Here is a 20,771-nt window from a genome sequence, read left to right as displayed (position 1 = left end):
CATGCCATACTTAAATATCCTTCCCCTTTTTACAGTTCTCCACTACAACTTTAACAACAAATTGGTTCCAAATTACTTTCTTTTATTGTCCTTTTGTTCTATTGCCATAGTTCAGTTTTCTTCTTAAATGATTATAAACTCTGTCGGCATCATTTCCAGTGCACAGTTTATACAGCGTCAGAAGGCAAGTTATTGGTCTATAATTTTTAGGGTAACTTGCAGGTTCACTCAAGTAGTAGCATCATTTTTCCTGCTGTTAGCCAGGTTGGTGTCTGTTCGGGGTGCACATATAATTAGTTCTTACTCATGGCTAAATCTTCATGCAAAGATGTTAACCAGAAGTTAGGTACTTCGTCTGGGTCTGGTGTTTCCCAATTAGAGGCTTTTCTTAACTTTGTTTCAAGCTCCCTGGACGTTACTTCATCACATTTCATATCCTGTACCTTTAAACTTCTTTTTTCTTTTGCTTCTTCTATCCATTTACCATCTTTATGTTCCACTGGCTCTTCATAAATACCTCTCCAAAATGTATTTATTTCTTCTTTTTTGGTGGTCTTTCAATTCCTTTTACCTCATTTCCCATATCTCTATAAAACATTTTGGGGTCATCAATAAGTTGCTTATTTTGCACTTTTACTATATTTATCTGCATATCTTCTAAGAAGTTTTTTCCACCTGTGCTGATATTTTCAGCTTATTTACGATAATGCATGACAGATCCTGACCCATTATAATATTGTGCATTGCTTTTATCACCTTTCTAAATATTTTTGTTGATCTGTTCCCTCTTCTCTACTCTTCTAACAGTGACCCTTCTTGTCCCTGTGTGAGAATTCTCATGGGACTTTAGTCCAATCTTACTTTTAAAACACTTACTACATTCAGCACATTTAAAGGTTTTTTTCCCCGTGTGAGAATACTCGTGGTATTTTAGTACCCTCTTCTCTCTGAAACACTTACTGCATTCAGCACATTTATAAGGTTTCTCTCCTGTGTGAATGGTATTGTGAAGCCTAAGTGCACTAGGATATATGAAACACTTATCACATTCAACACATTTATATGGTTTCTCTCCCGTGTGAATGGCCTTGTGACGTTGAAGGCCATCTTGCTTTAAGAAACACTTATTGCATTCAGCACATTTATATGGTTTGTTCCCTGTGTGAATTTTCTGATGGGCTTTTAGGCGTTTCATATCCGGAAAAGACTTACTGCATTTGATGCATTTATATGGTTTATTTCCTGTATGAGCATTTTCATGGCATTTTAGTCCAGTTTTACTTTTAAAACACTTACTGCATTCCGCACATTTATATGGTTTATTCCCCGTGTGAGAAAGCTCATGGGATATTAGTCCAGTCTTATTTCTAAAACACTTACTGCATTCAGCACATTTATAAGGTTTCTCTCCCGTGTGAATGGTACAATGCTGCTTAAGAGCACGACGATGTTTGAAATACTTGCTGCATTCAGCACATTTATACATTTTTTTACCTGTGTGAGAATACTCATGGTCTTTTAGTCCTTTCTTTAATCTAAAACATTTACTACATTTGGCACATTTATAGGGTTTTTCTCCCGTGTGAATGGTGTGGTGAAGCCTAAGCTCATTAGAACGTTTGAAACACTTACTGCAGTCAGCACATTTATACATTTTTTTCCCTGTGTGAGAATACTCGTGGTATTTTAGTACCTTCTTCTCTCTGAAACACTTGCCGCATTCAGCACATTTATAAGGTTTCTCTCCCGTGTGAATTGTTTGGTGAAGCCTAAGCTCACTAGGATATCTGAAACACTTACTGCATTCAGCACATTTATGAGGTTTCTCTCCTGAGTGAATGGTATGGTGAAGCCCAAGTTCACTAGGACATCTGAAACACTTACTGCATTCAGCACATGTACATGGTTCCTTCTCTTTGTGACTCCTCAGACATGAGTCACATTCAGAAGTCATGGTGGAGTTCTGCCCGGAGTGAAACTGTGGTACAGAAGTGACACAAGTCTTACCATATCCATTCAGGGGCTCAGCACACTGGTGCAGTATCTCATCTGGGTGACATTGCTGCAGAGTTTCACTGTCACATTCAGAGGTCATGTTGTAGTTGCATCCTGAATGAAGATGTGGTGTAGGAAATAGAAAAGTCTTGCCATAGTCTTTCACAGGCTGAGCACATTGTTGTAAGCTCTCTGGTGGACGACAGAACTTGGGTGTCCAAAATGATGGTTGCAGACAGCAATTTATGTTGCAGTCTGTGCTTCCAAGACCTAAAAACATATAAATTATTACATTAACACAACTGATGTCAGACATTTACAACACAAGAGCACATATGTCCTTCTGAAACCTAAAAACAAATTTTAATTACAAAAGTATTATCAGATATTTTCAGCAGCAGAGCATGTACATACCCGTTTAATGTTCTTGGTTTGCTTTCTTTCTGATCAATATTTTAAAACATGTCCAAGCTATCCTAACTTATTATTTACAAGAACTTGGCAAAGTGTGGAGCTACCTAGGGTGTGTTACTATCAGTTTCCTGACACCAGATTTTACATGCAACCTTGAACATTTCAGCTATTTTTTGTCTGTGTTTTCTGCTCTTCTCCCTACAGAAGAATGTTTGTTAATTTTGCATTGCTTCCCACAGCTGTCTGAGGCTGCAGCCTCTCAGAGAAACATGGTGGCAGTTCTTTCCATTGTGAGAGATCAGTCTTTAAATGTGCAGTGACTAATGAGAGAGAGAGCAGTAAAGAGGAATGGGTCTGCAGGGGAGCTCACCTCCTACAAAAATACTTTCTTTATATTTTGTATTTGTCTGATTACTGAATAGGAATAAGTACTTGGGTGTCAGGAGTTTGTACACTTATACGGTTCATTTCAAGCAATTTTTTTTCCACAAAAGTGGCTTTTAGGACATATAGTCTCCTAGAATTTAGTCAAATATTCACAGCAGAAAAAGCTTCAGTAATCCCTCATAATGTCATGAGGGCCAATCACCTCCATTGTACCGGTTCTTTCTTTTCCCTGTTGTTCTGCTTCCTCACAGGAAACTTCATTGTACCTGTTCTCTCATCTCTGTTGTTTTGCTTCCTCACAGTTAACATCACTTATTTACCATTTCAACTATTCTAAGAGGAACCGTACAGTTGGTCTATTTTACTTTCACTTTCCCTTCCTTGTCAATTATCTTGCCTCTACTGAACTACTCTTCTTCCTTAAGTGACTGCTGGAACATAAATAACTATACAACAGATCATGGCTATAGTCATTATCTTTAGCTTGCTGATTAAACTTCTTTCCTATATTATCACAGCTAGAGATGCAAATAGAATTCTGTACATACTGTCCCTCTATTTACATTATATACAGACTCCTATCTGCTTGAAATGTCATAATCTTAACATATGCAAGTTTGGCTGTCTTGCCGAATGGAACTCTCAAAATGTCTGCATCTGCCTCTCTAGCTGTAAGTGGAAATGGATCCTTTGTGACCAGCAAACAACACTTAAAAGATATCTCCCTAAAAGCTACTCCCACTGGGGGACTTCCAAGAGGGCTGCACACTGATCAACAGTTTAGTTTCAGCTCTCCCAATGCGAAAAAACGAATCTGAAAGATAAGGGCCAGGAACTGTGCCACATTTAATAAACTCAGTTACCAGCCAGTTAATGACACTGCCTAGATTGCAGCAAAGAAGAAACTTAACCCAAAAGAAAATCAACTAAAAAAGTTAAGAGAAAATGCTGACTGTGAAGAATCCAGCAGCTGTTCATCAAACAGTAGTTCAAGCTCTAACTTTGATTCAAGGCATGGCTACAAGTAACCTAGAGGAAAAAATAAGTTAAATGTGCTCAGATGTGATTAAAATGAAACAAAACATTAAAGTATATCAACTTGCGTAACAAAAGGATGGAAAACATAGAAGCTTTAAACAGATTTTTAGATAAACTGATAAAACTGCAAAAATCAGGACATCAAAATAAAAAGTCTGGCCAGGTGTGAGACTGCTGAAGAACAGATGTTTCAAAAAATGGTAGCATTAGAGGACAGAGGTCACAGGGAAAAACCTAGATTTTCTGCTGTACCACAAAACTAGTAATAGATTTAATTGTATGAACCCAAAATAAGCAATACTGGTATACCACAGCAGGATTTAATTGAAAGGGTACATTGTGTATATGCTCCAAACCTGACCATGAGAAAACAGCCAAGACCTGTATTAGTAAAGATCCTACCAAAGCCGTGGCAGGAGGGTAACATATTAAAAGTTGGGAACAGCAAAGTGCTTGTGGAAAATTATTATTAAACTGTACACAAGGAAGAAAAGAAGCAAGTTTATTCCAACAATCAGAGAATGTCAAAGAGGCTGGTGCAAGTTCAAACTGCTATATCCAGCTGTCTTCAGAATACTAATTTCCTGGAGAATCAGTCATTTTTGATGCAGAAACAGGCTAAGGAGGAAATACAAATGTTTGCCTAACACTAAGTGAGCCATCACGTACAAAGGGACTTTGCTTCCCTGTCTACTAATAGACTTTGCAAGTGAAAACGTTTGCAGTGCTCCAAATGTAAGTGCTTGAGAGATAGAGAAAAGCACAGGAGTTGACTAGTAGAATCATAAGTACCTTGGAATAGAACTAGAGTCTGGAGTTGAGAGATTGAGAGGAACAAGAATACCAGCAACAGTGAAATTAATAATGTGAGCTCACAAAGCTCAATTGCATATGTGAAATATGGCTATACAAAAAAAGTAGAAATAATGGACATTTGTTGATTTTGTTAAACTTGTGAGACTGAAAGGCATTTACTTCAGTTCACATCATTAATGTTTAGAAGAACAGTAAGGAAAAGGAAGGTGGAGAAAAGGGTAACTGTAAGCAAAACAGTTTCTGTTCTTAATATTTCTAGAAGACTGTACAAGTTACATGTTATATACATATATATATATATATATATATATATATATATATATATATATATAGTAAAGCCTTTTCAATTATTGTTTTATGTAACAAAAATACTAAAGAAAGATGCCGGTTTTTCTTTGTTAATAAGCTGTAATCTTAGGTTACTGAGGTGAAGAATGGGATTTAAAAGCACATGGATCATAATATATGTAAAGCGGTTAAGTTTTCTTTTACTCTTGTATAGGTGAATATCTAGATCAAGACCCTCAGCTTAATCTAATGAGGAATTAAGTGGAAACAAGTAAACAAGGGAATACAAAATATGCAGTGAAAAGTTTTCCTTTAGCATTAAATGTTTAGCATGCCTTTAGAAGCCTGCAGCTGAGGGTTATATTTTTTCTTTTCCTCTTATAAATCCATGGAGACAACTAATAAAAAAAGCCAGATCACTGGTATCTTTAAGGCTAAAAGTTAATGATTTTTTTTAAAGCATGCAAGTTGTTTTTTTTTACATCTGTGAGCGGAATAAAGATTAAAAAAAAAAACGGCCTGCAATTAGTGTTAAATATGAGCACAGGCAATAATGTGTCTTAACATAAATAACCTTAAATTTAGGTTAGACTGTGCCTGTTTGCAGCTATGTAGAACTTTCATACAGGTTATATATAGGTGTTCTGAAGCAGTGTTTTACATGTTTTGAGGATTTCCATTAAAACAAAAGTCTTGTAAAATTTGAAAGGAATGGAAGGATTTGCACTCCCTGACACAACATAATGTTACTTAAGAGGATATATATGAGGGATTGGAGGCAAAAATCAAAGTGGTAGGGTTAGTCTCTGATAAGTTGTGTCTGAAAAAAGGAACCAGCAAGGGTGCCCTCTTTTCCCTTTTTTATTTGCATTACACTTAGAATCACTGGCAAAGAAAATAAGGGACTCAGAAATTCAAGGATATAATTTGTATGCTAATCAAGAAAAGTTAGCATTGTTTGCAGGCAACATTATTTTGGACGTGATAAAATCAGAAAAGGACATATCAGTGTTGTGTAACATTCTGAGACACTTTCAATTTTTTTTCAGGATATAAAAATGAATGAAGCTAAAGCAAAGGCTGCAACTGTAAAATATGTACTCACACATGAATTGGTTCAGCAATACTCATATTTATGGAGATATGATAAAATGAGGTATTTATGAGTAAGGATTAAAAAGGATTCTGTTATGGCAGCTAAGTATATGTAGGAAAGACTAAACGATGATACAAAAATTGTGAAACTTTAAGCTCTTGTATATAAATATCAAGATACAAGCAGTAAAATTTTCTTAGTCTCTTTAGCTTTATATACAGATAAAATGTTTTAGTCCTTTTAACTTTATATACAGGTCATACATATTTTATCAAACACAGGAGAAGTTGACAGTAATTAATAAAGAGGTCAAGGATGTTATCTCATAGAGGAAGAGGGCAAGAGTCAAGTGGGATAAACTGATCTTTCCAACAGAAGGTGGTGGTTTAGGATTACTTGATTAGGAGGGATTTTTGAGCTAAGTAGTTAAGGCTTCTATGCCTAACACACGTAGAAAGCTACAATTCAAAGTGCAATGAAACAATAAGGTAAGGAGAAGCTCAAGAAATAAGGATAGGGTGGGATTCTGGATGCAGATCCTCAAGAGGAATATGAACAGTTATATAGATTATTATATTGATAAAGTAGCAGAAAGTGTTCTAAGAACGGAGTCAACAAGGGAATAGAGAAAGGAGATTCTGCCGATACTAACGAATGCAAATAGTAGTAGTACAGAGAATAGGTAAGAGAGGGCTGGGATTTACCAGAGGAAATTGGAAAAGAAACCAAGGTATTGGGAACAAATAATCACAGTGAAAGAAAACAGAACAGGAAGAAGCCAAGAAGATATTTGGACTGCAGACTAGAGACTGCCTTCTCTATCAGGGACTGGTATCAGAACATGGGCAAACAGAAAGGGATAGGGGAATCCTACGTAAATAATTTGCTCAGGTAGTGTTTTTTTAGCTGAATCTAGACTACACGCTGCTATTAAAAATGGATAATTAGTACAGCATATAAAACATTATGCAATAACTATATATCAATTAGCAATTCACAAACAATGGGATAATATGTATGACTCTCAAATGTGCAACAAGGTCTAGAAGATTTAGGGTTTTTGCTTGGAGTGTTTGCAGAGGTATTTTTACTCTCCAGATTCCAAGTAAATTTTCCTCGGTTAGATGGCAAATGTTGGAGGTGTGATGGGGAACAGATAAATGGGAAAAACAAGTTATGTCTTACCATAACGTTCCATCTGTATTGTTGATCCTCGTTCAGTCATTACGCATGGGTATCTGTTCCAAGCTCGGAGCCGAGCTGGACATTTTCCAAGCTCGTGTCAGCTTCAAACTCTCGAGCTAAACTCTTACCCACAATCCCCCTTCTCCCTGTTACCTCAGATTGAGTTTGCAAGTTAAAGAAGTTAGAGGATGGTGAGATCCACTAGAAACCACAGGAGGGGGAAGGAGGGAGGGTCATAATGACTGAACGAGAATCAACAATACAGATGGAACGTTATGGTAAGACAACTTCTTTATCTGATATTGTTAATCCTCGTTCATTCCTTACGCATGGGACAGAGTCCCCAGCTACCACTATTCCTAGGAGGCTCTCATGGAAGGACATTCCTGTGCACCATAGAACCGAAAGATGCTCTTCCCCTGGAGGCCAAATCCAATTTGTAATGATTGATGAAGGCATGAGGCATAGCCCAAGTTGCAGCTGCACAGATGTCATGTAAAGAAGCTCTGGCATGGAAGGTAGCAGAAGTTGCCACCGACCTTGTTGAATGAGCTTTCATGGTAGTAGGCAACGAGATATTACGTTGTGTGTAAATAAAGTTCACACAGTCCTTCAACCATCTAGCTAATGTGACCTTAGCAACAGCAGATCCTAATTTAGGTCCAGAAAAGGCCAAAAATAACTGGTCAGATTTACGAAAGGGTTTAGTCCTGTTTAAGTAAAAACGGATTTGCCTGTATATATCTAGGGTATGTAGGCAATACTCTCCTCTGTTTGAATGATTGGGAAAGAAAACTGGCAATTCAATGGCTTGATTAATGGACATGTCAGAGATCACAAGAAATGACGGATTAGTTCTCAGAGACACTCTATCTCTATGAAAAATCAAGTATGGACTCTTGATACATAAAGCTTGAAGTTCAGAAATACGTCTGGCAGAAGTAATAGTGACCAAAAACAAGGTTTTCCATTACAAATATCTGAGGTCGCAAGAAGAGGCTGGTTCGAAAGGTGCCATTGTCAGAGCTTGTAGAACTAATGATAAATCCCATGGTTGAATAGGTTATCTAAAAGGTGGCTTCAGATGATTCACACTTTTTATGAAGGTCTTGCACAATTTATGGGACATCAGAGAGGAATCTTGGACACCTTCATGAAAATTAGAAATTGCAGCCAAATGAACTCTAATGGTAGAGGCCGATAGACCCGATTGAAACAGGTTGGCTAGATAGTCTAGTATTAACAACACTGGTGCTGAAAAGGGCTCTACTTGTTTATCTTTCAGCCAACAGGTAAATCTTTTCCACTTGCTCAGATAAGTAATTCTAGTGGAAGACTTATGAGAAGCAATGAGAATATCACGTACTGGTAAAGAAAAATCATTCTGCCTGGCAATCAGGGGAATTGGAGTAGCCAAGCCGTTAGCTTCAGGCTGTTCAGGTTGGGATGAATCAGGTTCTTTGGGTGTGAGATCAACTCCCGTGTTGGATGGAGAATCCATGGTCGATCTAGTAGGTGAGGCCAAAGGAAGGAGACCCAAATCTGTCGAGGCCAATATGGTGCTATGAGGATCACCTTGCTCTTCAACCGCCGGGCTTTCTTCAGAAACTGGGGAAAGAGTGGAAATGCACAAAGAAGACCCGAGGGCCAATCATGGACTAGAGCATCCCTGGGTGACTGTCCCGGAGGGGGAATATGGGCGAAGTAGTTGCTGCATTTGTAGTTGGTCGGGGATGCAAAGAGGTCGCAGCAAGGATGGCCCCAGCGGTGGAAGATCTCTGCCGCTATCAAGGGATTCAGGGACCACTCGTGAGGTTGAAGAATGCACCTGCTGTGTCTGTCTGCTATCACGTTGGAACTCCCGGGAATGTGCATTGCTAGAAGAAAATGGTTGGTAGCCATCGCCCATTGCCATATCCTCATGGCCTCTCGACAAAGGGGGTAAGATTTGGTTCCACCTTGCTTATTGATGTACCAGACCACCGCCATGTTGTCTGACTGAATCGCAATTGTCACAGACGGCAGCAGGGGATGGATACTTGCAACGCCAGAAGCACCGCCCTCAGCTCTAGAACATTTATATGCAGATGGGCCTCCAGTTGGGACCAAGTGCCTTGGACTATCTGTCCCTGACTTAGCCCCCCCCCTAGCCCATCAGGGAGGCATCCGTGGTCACTGTGGCCTTGGGTTGCTGGGGGGAAAAGGGGCGAGACCATTGTGAGAGATTGTGTCTCATCCACCAATTTAAATCCTGTTTGCACCTGTGGGTTACTCGAATCATGGCTGAAAGAGAATGCTGAAAAGAATACCATTTGGTGAGCAGTAGCCGTTGTAGAAGCCTTATGTGAAACCTGGCCAAGGGAACAATGGTGATGGAGGCTGCCATGGAACCCAACAGCTGTAGAACAGAGTGAGCTGTGGATTTTTCCTTTGAAAGGATTGGAATTAGTTGTTGCTTTATCGTTAGAATTCTGTGCTCTGGAATAGCAGCTCTGCAGTTTTGTGCGTCCAAGATAACACCTATGAATTCTGTCGACTGAGATGGGGCGAGACTGGATTTCTGCCAGTTTATAGTTATGCCTAGCCTTTGAGCAGCGAGGAGAGAGTATGCCAGGGCTTTTTCCAGTAGATGTCTGGAGGGGGCGGAAATAAACCAGTCGTCTAGGTATGGAAACACCTGGAATCCTTGACTTCGCAAGTGAGCTGTGACAACTGCCATGCACTTTGTGAACACTCTGGGGGCTGTAAAGAGTCCGAAGGGCAGTACTCAGAACTGGTAGTGACTGACTCCCGCACGGAAGCGCAGATATCTTCTTGATGGCCTGTCCACCTTTATGTGGTAGTATGCATCTTGAAGATCTATAGAGTACATCCAACTGCCTTTGTCCAAAAGCAGGATAGACTGTATTGTGACCATCCGGAATTTTTGTACTCTCACAAACTTGTTCAGTACACTGAGATCCAAAATTGGTCTCCAGTCCCGGTTTTCTTTGGCACCAAAAATAGCCTCGAGTAGAATCCGGATCCTATCTGGTCTGGAGGGACTATTTGGATGACTCTTTCTTAGCAGCTTTCCTATCTCTAGTGCTGCTTCTTCCCTTTGACCGAGTGGAACGTGTCGGGAAAATTTTTTGAAGGGACGGGACAAAGATCGAAGGGGATATGATCACCTCTGGTTATGATCCTTTGTACCCAAAAATCGGTGGTGATGGTGAGCCAGGCAGAAGGGTACAAGGAGAAACGTCCCCCAACTACCTCCAAAGAAAAGGAGTTGGGCAGCTCTTCAGGAGCGCTGGTAGGATTGACCAGGGAAAAAAATCCCTGGAACCCTGGTTACGCGGTCCCCCTCTGCCCCGAAAGAAGAGTCTTCCCTGTGTGTTTCCCCCTCTGCCTCTGGGGGAGAACTCGGCCTGTGTGTCACGGAAAGGACCCTGAGATTTCTTGAACCATATCTTCCCACTCTTTTGGTTTTGGGAGAAAGCACGTTGAGGGGAAGAATAACAGACACCTACGGCAGAAAGGGTCTTACCATCCTGTTCACTTCTGGCCAGTGTGCTTTTAACTTTGGGCTCAAACTACGAGGAGGTCTCAATGGGGGGCATTAAGAAAAGAAGACTTAAAGGGTTCTGTGAAGTTGCACATGCGCATCCAGGCGTGTCGTCTCAAGACCTCAGCTGAACCCGCTACTCTAGCTGCTTCTTCTGATGCGTGAGACATCAGTCGCATAGAGGAGTTATAGATTCAATGGTGGCCAGCTGAGAGGCCATTTTGTCAAGGACCTCAGACACGGCACCAGCCAAGGTTTCAGAGAGATCAGAAACCAGATCCCTTTGAAGCCTGGTGAAATGTGCCATATAATTCAGGGACCTGAAAGCAAAGTTCGCTGAAGCAAAGGTGCACTTCCCTATCCTGTCCAGGGCCCGGGACTCTTTGTTAGGTGGATGGACAGTCTGGCTTTCTTCTTCTGCCAGATCCTTTTTTGTTGTGGCCGCCGCCACCACCAAAGCATCCACAGGAAGACCTTTGGAACAATGGGGATCCAAAGCAGGAGGGGAAAAGATCTTATCTGGCCTCCGGGGAATAGCTTTGACGGTATCAGAAGCCTTCCAAGCACGCTGCATGATGAGCCAGACAAGTTCATCGGCAGGTGGAGTAACCCAGGAGATACGGGGCCAGGCGCAAAAGGCCTGCAGGAACACAGATTCCTCAGAAGTCGGATTAGAGGACTGACAGTCACCTCCCAGTTTCAGGATTTTGAGGATATCACCAAAGGATACCTCAGAGGGTGACAGAGGGTAATCCTTCCCCCTTATCGAAATCTGTGTCTTCAGTGAGGGACTCCTCTGTAGAGTCCATGTGCTTCCTCTTACACAAACTTTTCCGGTGGACCTCCTCAGCGGGAGAAGCTGGAGAAGACAGCGGAAGAGGGGATTCCTAAGGGAATATGTCCTGCGGCCCTTGCACCTGGAGCCTGCTAGATGCGACTTGTGGAACCAGTGTACCAGAGGATGGTGGCGGTATAGACAGTCCGGTATCGCTAGCAGCAGCGACAGCCTTCTCCATCAGTTGGAAGACTGGTCCACCCGAAGAGGAGTGTATGTCTAGGGCAGGGGTCACCCCTCCCCTAAGTGGCTCAGCCTGCCGACCCAGAGTCCCTGGATGGCTGTGGAGCAGGAGGCTATGCGTGTCACAGCTGACATCCTGAGTCATAGTAAAACTTTCCTGCCACAAAGGCAACTGCGGTTCCTTAGTGAGATCCATAAAGGGAACTGCAGAAGGGGAAGACTGTGCTATATCCATGGACCTCAAAGGCAATGAAGGAGGAGAATAAGAAGGGGTCTTTGGAAATGGGTGATCACCTCCCAAGGAAGGATAGTTTCTGAGGGGTGGGATACCGCTGGCCAAGAGTACCTGGTCCACAAGACGCAACATATGTTAGGAAAGGCTTCTAGTGGGCCTCACGGAGACTGAGGGAGAAACAGGCCTGTCCACAGAAAAGGCAGATTCGGTGCCAGAGGACAACGGTGCCGAGAAAGACACGACTACTGTTGTCTGCACCGAAGTAGTCATCGGTGCCGAGGTCATGGTCTGCAACAACACAGGGATTGGTGCCGAAGTAGTTGTCGGTGCCAAAGTGGGAGTCGGTGCCGAAGCTGGAACCGACAAAACTGGAGTCAACAATAAGGGCCTCTGTTCCGAGGAAAATCTCAAAGCAGATGCGGTCAAGGTCTGCGCCAACTGAACAGTCGGTGCCAATACTATACAGTGGTAATGTTCTGAACTGAGGAGCCCCTCGGTGCCGATATATAGAAGGCTGCAGGAGAGGACAGAGCCGAAATCACTAATGGAGCCGAGGGCCTCGGTGCCGAAGGTCTAGGCACCGAAAGCACTGGGGCTGACAGAGAGCTCCGGAGCCAACATTTTAGCCTTTTTAGGTTTTGGTTGGTGAGAGTCCCCAGCCGGGGACGAAGGCAAGGATTTAGCCTTAGCAGAAACGTCCATTTCCTTATGGGCTTTAGGAGGGATTGAAACCTCAGACCCAGAAATAGCCTCTGAAAAGGGAGATTTTAGAAGTCCCTTCAGTATCTGCTTGTTTTTCCTTTCTAACAAAGTTCTATTAGAAACGTTCTCACAAATAGTACAGGATGGTTCCACAGATAAATGGGAAGCTCCCAAACAATAAACACACGAAGAGTGTGCATCAGAAGTAGGCAGTTTGTGTCCACAATCAGAACGCCGCTTAAACCCCGGACTACCCTTTTCATCTGCCATATTAATTAATAGAAAAGTACCAACAATGGTACAAGAGAGTACCCAAAGGTATGAGAAAGAAAAGGGAAAAAGATTACCAACGATGGTAAGGAGAAAAAACTTCGCCGTAAAAGTAGCAAGTAAAAAAACAGAAAAGCCTGAGGAAAATATGAACGCTAGATGCAATACGGTAAGAGACAATAAAATATCAACTTTTCTGACAGAAAAGTAATTTGTAAAGCAATTAAACAACAACTGACTGTACTTAGCTCAAGAGAAGTAGCTTGACACGACCGGATGGCAACACGGCAAACGAAATCTGAGGGAACAGGGAGGGGGGGATTGTGGGTAAGAGTTTAGCTCGGGAGTTTGAAGCTGGCGTGAGCTTGGAAAATGGCCGGCTCGGTTCAGAGCTCGGAACCAATACACATGCGTAAGGAATGAACGAGGATTAACAATATCAGATCATATATTTTGGGAGTGTAATGAGTTGGCAGACTTTAAAAATTCCCTACAGAGTACCATGTCAGAAATACTATGACAGCAAATGGATGTAGCTAAGAAAATAATTTTTTTTTAGCTGAGACACAGGATGTGCCTAGATATAGTAAAGCTTAGTTCAGTTTAATTCTGATGGTTGCCAAAGCAATTACCAGAAAATGGAAATCAGAGTCTAAACCAACCATATTTGATGTAGTGAATATTATAACAGAAAGAAAAGTACTGGAAATGGAATCTTTAGAAAATGGGAGGAGCAAATTATTTAGAAAAAAATGGAAACTGTGGGGACAATACGTGCAGAAAAATGTATCTGGAGGAGAAATGAGGTTTAAGTGAAGGCATGAACTGACCGACTTATGTATTGTTTGGATTGATTATATTACACAAAACAATATATGCGATGTGTAATGTTTGTTTATACAAGTGTAAGTTTGTCAATGACAATGCAATAAAGGTGTAAAAAAGCCAAACCCACTGAAAGTATACATAAAATCACCAAACATTTTGTTTTGCATGGGCAGTTGCATACCCCATGTGGAGGACACTGCTCCCAACTCTCATACTTCTAAATACTGACACAATAGTCAGGCATAAAATACAGGCGACACATTGCTCATGCAACTGAAATCTAACGACAGAGATAAGCTGTATATAAATGGATTCCAGGCGTTGAGGATTCGATGAGTTGCGAGTCTTTTAGTATCTCTTTAGGAAGTTTAATTTCACTACTCATAGCTCTCTCAATTTCATTAGCTAGTTTATATTATTCTGGTATTGCAGTGCAGAAGAGTAAACTGTGATGGTCATGCTGTCATACATCCACCACTACTGGCATTTGGTAGCAAGGGTGGTACTCAAATGACCTGTCAGGGCAGAAATGAGACTAATCACAACACACCACATCCCAAACATGTAATACTGTTGTTATTCAATGGTTAGGATGTTATGGGTTTGAACATGTGTTTCAGTATAGGATGGTTTCATCTCTCTCTGGAACAATGCACTGTTCAGACTGCAACTGCTCCAACTCATGTAGTGTGTGATACAGGGCGCTGCTTTGCATCTATGGGTGAGAAGTTAGGAGTTTTTTTTTTCTTGACAAAATCAGCAGTTAAATATGCGTATTCAGATTGCTGGTTTAACAAAAGTTTGGTTCCATACTTCTCACTTATGTGAGCAGACTAAGCACAGTTCCCTGTTCATGAAGCCAAGGCAAGGTTGACAGTGTAAAAGTGCGGAATCAAAGGTTGATGCTGTACAGATCAAGCAAAGTTTAAAATCAGTTGCTGTGAAAGTTTCAAAAACTGTTTAATGATGAAAGTAATATGAACATTATTTTCCTCACTAAGCACCAGTAACACTGTTTTTTTTCTGGAAGTGTAGCTTTAGTTCTTAGTTAGCTACACACTTGCAATCTCACAGAATAACTCCTGAAGCTAAGGCTCCTGACTGGTATATTGTACATGTAAAACTGACCAAGCAGCACTGCTTACGCATTCACTCATTATTATATTCACTCAATTCTCCACTCGTTACATATCAGTGTTATTACCAAGACTCTGATCAATACAGGTAACTAGAAGTTTATCTAATCTCGTATTGTTAACAAGTACAGTAGCAAAAGTATGATAATCCTTCCAAGTTTTTCTTGTCCTCTACAAACCAACTACTTTATTACATTCCTGTACCATACATACATGTAAAGTATGATCTGTATTTCAGGACATATACATCTCCTTTTGATCTAATGCTTTGTACAAGTATTTCTGGACTATGGTTGTATTTCTAGTAGTATCTCTGTTCTGCAGTAAATATACATTGCATACAGTATTTATACAATGGATTATATATGAAATTATATCTACCATTTGTAATTGTGTTTTTAATTTGCACTATACAATGTTGTTTGGGAATCCTGCAGTTATTTGAGTAATGGTTTGTTGTACCAGAAATGAAATCATTGAATGAAACCTGATGATTCTGATAAGGCAGCAATAATGGACTTGCTTCATATGCAGAGCATATCAGTGCTTGCCTTCCAGATGGGTTATTTGTGAGTTTTGTTGGATGTTTGACAGTTCTTCTGCAGTCTGATATAGCTGCAACTTGACACAGCAAAACACAGCCACCTGCTTATATGCAATGTTCATAGGAATCCTAGGATTTATGTCAGATCACTCTCTAAGGCCTGGGTCTTTACTAGCAGATATGGACACTTTTTTTAACTAGTCTAAATTACCCAGATTTTTTTGCTAATCCAAAACTTCAGAAAGACCATGTTAATCCATCCAGAAGACCAACAGAATCTAGTAAAGGCATTAAGACAGAAATGAATGCCTTATTTTCGATCATATTTTAAACAATGACACAAAGTACTTCTCATTCATGTAACATACTTTGACATTGCACAATAGTAAACATTTTGTTTTTCTTTACAGCAGATGTAACTTTCAATTGTGGAATAAATGCAAGAAAGGCTTAGCATAGGAAAATAGTTTACTACCTAATTTTACATCTTTTTTATTAGGACATTAATACTCATTACAATCATTGGAATTGTTTTTTAAAAATATTTTTTCTTTCAGTTTAACAAAGAAGAGTACAGACAAAACATAATTGTTACAAAGGAATCTGTAGCCCCCACCTTTGTAAACCAGGTTATGAACCAGTGAGAGGAATTGTGAGTTCTTTTTAAGCCAAGGATTTTTTATTCAACATTTACTGATGACTTATTTGGTGTACTACATACCACCTTTGAACTAGCTGATGAGATACAGACAATTTTGAAAGTGTTGGTATTCTAAATTGTACTTGTGTTTTAGTACCAATAAGCTACACTGCTTATATGTTAAAATTAGGTATGATCTTAAATCAAAAACTCTTTCGTCTATTTGCAGAAAATCTAGGATTATAATCACCCTCTCCAAGAAAAAAGAACGTTACAAAAAAATCTAATTTTCAACTTATCAAAATGAACAATTCTCATTTTAATAAAAGTATACAGGTCATATTTACTATGTTCCACCAGAAATGCTAAGAAAATTTTATTTTAAAAATTATAAGAAGCTTTAGAAGGGTGGTATCCAACGTTAGTACAGAACTTATTCACAAAGTATATTCAGGATCAACTGCTTCCGACTGTAAAACTACCAGGGGATGGAACATACTAGACATTGCTCGTGTTCCTAAAGAAATTACTGTTACTTCAAGTGAAGTTTTACCTCCAGTGATGTGCAGTGATCATGGGGTTATAAAGGTAAATGTGTTGCTAGATAATTCTGCACAGAAGGGTAATTACAGATTACATGGAAGCAAAACAGTCACTGTGTAAACCTAACTGGAGTGAGGTATTCAGTGGAAAAACTGCAGATGGAATGTGGAAAGTTTTGAAAAGTAAACAAGTGCAAAAAAAAATGTTTAACGATCAGAAACTAGGCATACATCATCAGGGGAATATATTTCCATAAGAACAAGATATCTGATTAAGGTGAGAGACAAAAAATATAAGAAATGGAAGACAGGTCGAACTACAACTTTGAAAACTGAAATAAACAAGCTGGACAAACAGATTAAGCATAGTGTGCGACAAGATCAAGAAATATTTGAAGAAATTTTATATAAAGATATTGAGCATAATAGGGATCCTTTTTACTCTTGATAAGATGGACAGCTGCATGGCTTACAAATAGGACATGGTAAGTATCATAAAACAACTGGACAGGTGAAATCCTTGGTTACAGTCAGGGTGTCCCCCACAGGGCTCTGTCCTAGGCCCTTACTTCTTTAGATTGTATCTTTCAGACCTAACTTTTTCATCTAAGGTGTTCTACCTTCTATATGCAGACAATCTGAAATTGGGTAAACTGATTACATGTGTTACAGATAAGGCATGTCTGCAAAATTACTTGACTAAATTGACAATTTGGGCATAGGAGAATAATATGCTGATAAATGCATCGAAAACTAAGCATATGATATTTGAGGGACATAAAATGAAAGGTGAATTTTAATACAGCACGCAGCGATTGAAACTGTAGACTCATTTAATGACCTGGGTATATGGAAAGATTCAGGTGAGTTTTTTCTAATCATATCAACCAGCTGGTTAATGACAGTTACAGAACTATAGGATGTGTAAAAATATTTATAAAGTCTAGAAAATCAAAAACGATGGAGTCATTGTTTGTTAGTTACAGTAGACCTAAATTTGAGTATGGAATACCAATACGGAAACCCTATATGAAAACAAGCATGAGTAAAACTGGAAAGCGTACTGTAGAAATATACCAAGGGCATCCATGGATGTCAAAATTAATGAAAGATTAAAATATCTGAATTGTACAGTGTTTCTTACTGATATCTAAGAGAAGATCTTATTCAAGTATATAGGGCATTTAGACAACTACCTCTGGGATGTTTGAGATCAAAAAGTACTACAGAATCATCAAAAAACCTATGTAGAAGATTCTATAGGAATGAGAAGTGTACTAACTGGTTCTCTGACAGAGTAGCTGATGCATGGAACAGACTACCAAATTACATTAAAGCAAGTAATAGTTTAGATATTTTTAAGAATAGCCTGGACACATCATGGGAACAAATGCTTTGATATATTGGCAAGCTAGAAGGGCATTAATGACAGTGCTTGAAATATCTATATATATGTATCCATATTAACAGCCCCTTTTTGCAGAGTGTAACTGGGAATATGTCTGACAAAAGTGAAGAGATGTCAGAACAGAAAGCAGCGGAATAGGTAACTGGATGGTTTTATAAGGTTATCTTGTGTTTATTAATAAAATGGCCAAGTACTGCCATTTAGTAAGAAAAATGGGTCACTATTTAAACTCACTATTATAAAACTGAGAAATTAGGCTCAGATAAATGATTTATAATGCACACAAAGAAATAAAAGAACTTTTGCTTGTGAATTGTGTAAATGGTGTAAATTCATACATAAGTTCATACTAGGCTATCTGCCCTAGGGCATTTATAAGCCTAGCCAGAATGTGTTTGGCTTTCGCCACCCATTTTAAATTTATTTTGCTATGCCCTTTTTCGAGGTTAGTATACTGTGCCTCTGTCTAACAGTGACACAGAAGTGATACCTGGGGTAAACCTACGATCTCCCATCCACTCATCAAGATTCCTCTTGAAGAGAGTCAATGAGGGACTCTGCCTAACCTGGACTGGGATTTTATTCCAGAGTGAAGGGAGCCTCTGGGTTATGAATCTGTCCCTCCAGCATGTCCTATTTATTTCGGTGCTGAGGTTCAAGTCTCTCAGCGTGGCTCGATGGGATTTGGCTGAAATTTGGCAACATGTCCATTCATTCGGGTTGGACATGGCTTTCTTCGGCAGGCACAGACAGATCTCTGAACAGGCGGTATTATGCCACTGAGTAGCTGGAGTTTCTTTAACTGGGCAGCATATGGCATCTGTTTGAGCCCTTTGATCCTTTTGGTGAGGGCTTTTTTTTGGGGTCTTTGGTGCTGCAGGCAGGTCTCTGTGTGTCTCATAAAATTAGCATTATGCTCAATATCAACTATGGGCCTGATGAGGATGAGTAGAGGCACGATGACCTCCCCTGATCTAGATGTGAATCCCTTCATGATAGGTGGGCTATATAAAAAATTTTTTCTAACCAAACTGGTTTGGAGTCTGACATGGCTCCAGCTATTCTAACCATGTGGGTTCTCTGTGTGGACCACCTTCCCCTGTCAATGGCCTTGGGTGACTGTTTCAAAGAAATCAACCAGGTTTAAGAGGCAGGATCTGCGTCCATGATGATCCTTTCCATGGCTTTGCAGACCAAGCTAGTCAGGCTTATGGGCGATAGTTTCCAGGATCCGTTGAGGCACCACCTATATGGAGAGGGACCACTGTTGCTGTACACCACTCTTTGGCCACATATCCTGTAGTAAGGCTGAGATTGAACAGTAGTTTTATGTTTGGGTTTAGCTCTTCTTGGAGTTCATGTAGGACGCAGCCTGGGACACAGTCTGGTCCCACTGATGCTGTGTTTTTTGCTTTGGAGAGGGCGGCTCTTACCTGAGCATCTGAGATGTCAGGGGCAGCACTCTGCTGGGATAGATATTTGTCCTGTTGATGGGGGTTTGCGCTGAACCTGTCAGCTAGGATGTTGGCAATGTCTGTGGGTTCAGTGTATTTTTGTCATTTTGGACAAATTCTGAGCATATCTGGGAATTACCACCCAGGTTCCTAACATAACTAAAGAAAGCCTTGTGATTATCCTTAGTGTCCTGTGCAATTTGTCTCTCGAAGCTGGCCTTAGACAATTTTATGAGTGCCCATAGTTTTTGCTAATACTGATCAGTGATGCCTTCCCTTTTTGGGATTTTGCTCTATCATTTAGTAGCTTCCTCCTTCTATTGTATAGTTTGTTTATGGCTGGGGTCCACCAGACAGGACGTCTGCCTTTGGAGGATTGGGTCTTGGTTTTATTTGGGATCGCATGATCCATGCATTCCTGAAGGTGTTCATAGAATGTGTTTATAAAGGATTCTGTGGTCTGGGCTGTATTTTCCACAGGCCCGGGGGCTTTGAAGGATTCCACCTCGGTTTTGAGGAGTGTGAAATTTGATTTAGAGAAGTTTTTCACTGTGGTTTTCTGGGCAGGGGGGGGGTCGGGATGTGAATATCCAGTGAGATTAGTTTATGGTCTGATCTTACCAGTGAGGGATACACTTGTTGGTGATGATCAGGTCCAGTATGTTTTCCCCTCTTGTGGGAGTGGTAACAAGTTGCTCCATAGCATTTGAGTTTATAAATTCTAGGAACCTTTGGGCTAGGGTGTTAGAGCTAGTGTAAAGCTCCCAGTCTATGTTTGGGTAGTTGAAGTCGCCCAATATAATGGTGTTTGGAGAGACCTTCATATTTTCCAGTGTTCTCAGGAAGGCCGAGTGGGGTTCCTGGGTTTGGGAGGGTGGTCTGTAGCAGGCTATAAACTGGAAGGCATTTTTACCCACTATTAGTTGCACATGGATAGTCTCTGATGCTTCGTGCTTTGCCATCAACCTGGAGGTGTGGGCATCTTTCACCACAGTTTTATGTCACTTTGACACCACTTGTGGGGTCCATGCACATATACCTGCAGTAATTATGTTGTAGTTTGCTGTGCAGAATGTGTAACATGAAAGCTTCAACACTGGAGTGACTATTAGGAAGCTTAAGGAAAGGATAAATGAACACTTGTGGGATTAATATGCAAAATGAAAACAATGCAATTTATAAACATTTTACAAGCAAGTTTCTTTATCCATTTTGGTTTGATGGCGGG

At 40.3% G+C, this 20,771-nt stretch overlaps 1 protein-coding gene across 1 annotated transcript in view; it reads right to left on the bottom strand.

Moving 5' to 3' along the window:
• Positions 1–631: 631 nt before the first annotated feature.
• Positions 632–20,771, bottom strand: part of LOC122814365 (zinc finger protein 729-like) — a 448,289-nt gene continuing 428,149 nt past the window's right edge. Inside the window, 1 exon segment of the mRNA XM_044086949.1 lies at positions 632–2,265. Within this exon segment, the coding sequence (XP_043942884.1) occupies positions 761–2,265 (1,505 nt within the window). The 3' untranslated portion in view covers positions 632–760.

This window comes from Protopterus annectens, chromosome 10.part0 (assembly GCF_019279795.1).
Source record: "Protopterus annectens isolate FY-2018-M chromosome 10.part0, PAN1.0, whole genome shotgun sequence".
Classification (NCBI taxonomy): domain Eukaryota; kingdom Metazoa; phylum Chordata; order Ceratodontiformes; family Protopteridae; genus Protopterus; species Protopterus annectens.
The sequence above is the reverse complement of the archived record's forward strand: the minus strand, read 5'-3'. Positions and strand labels throughout refer to the sequence as shown.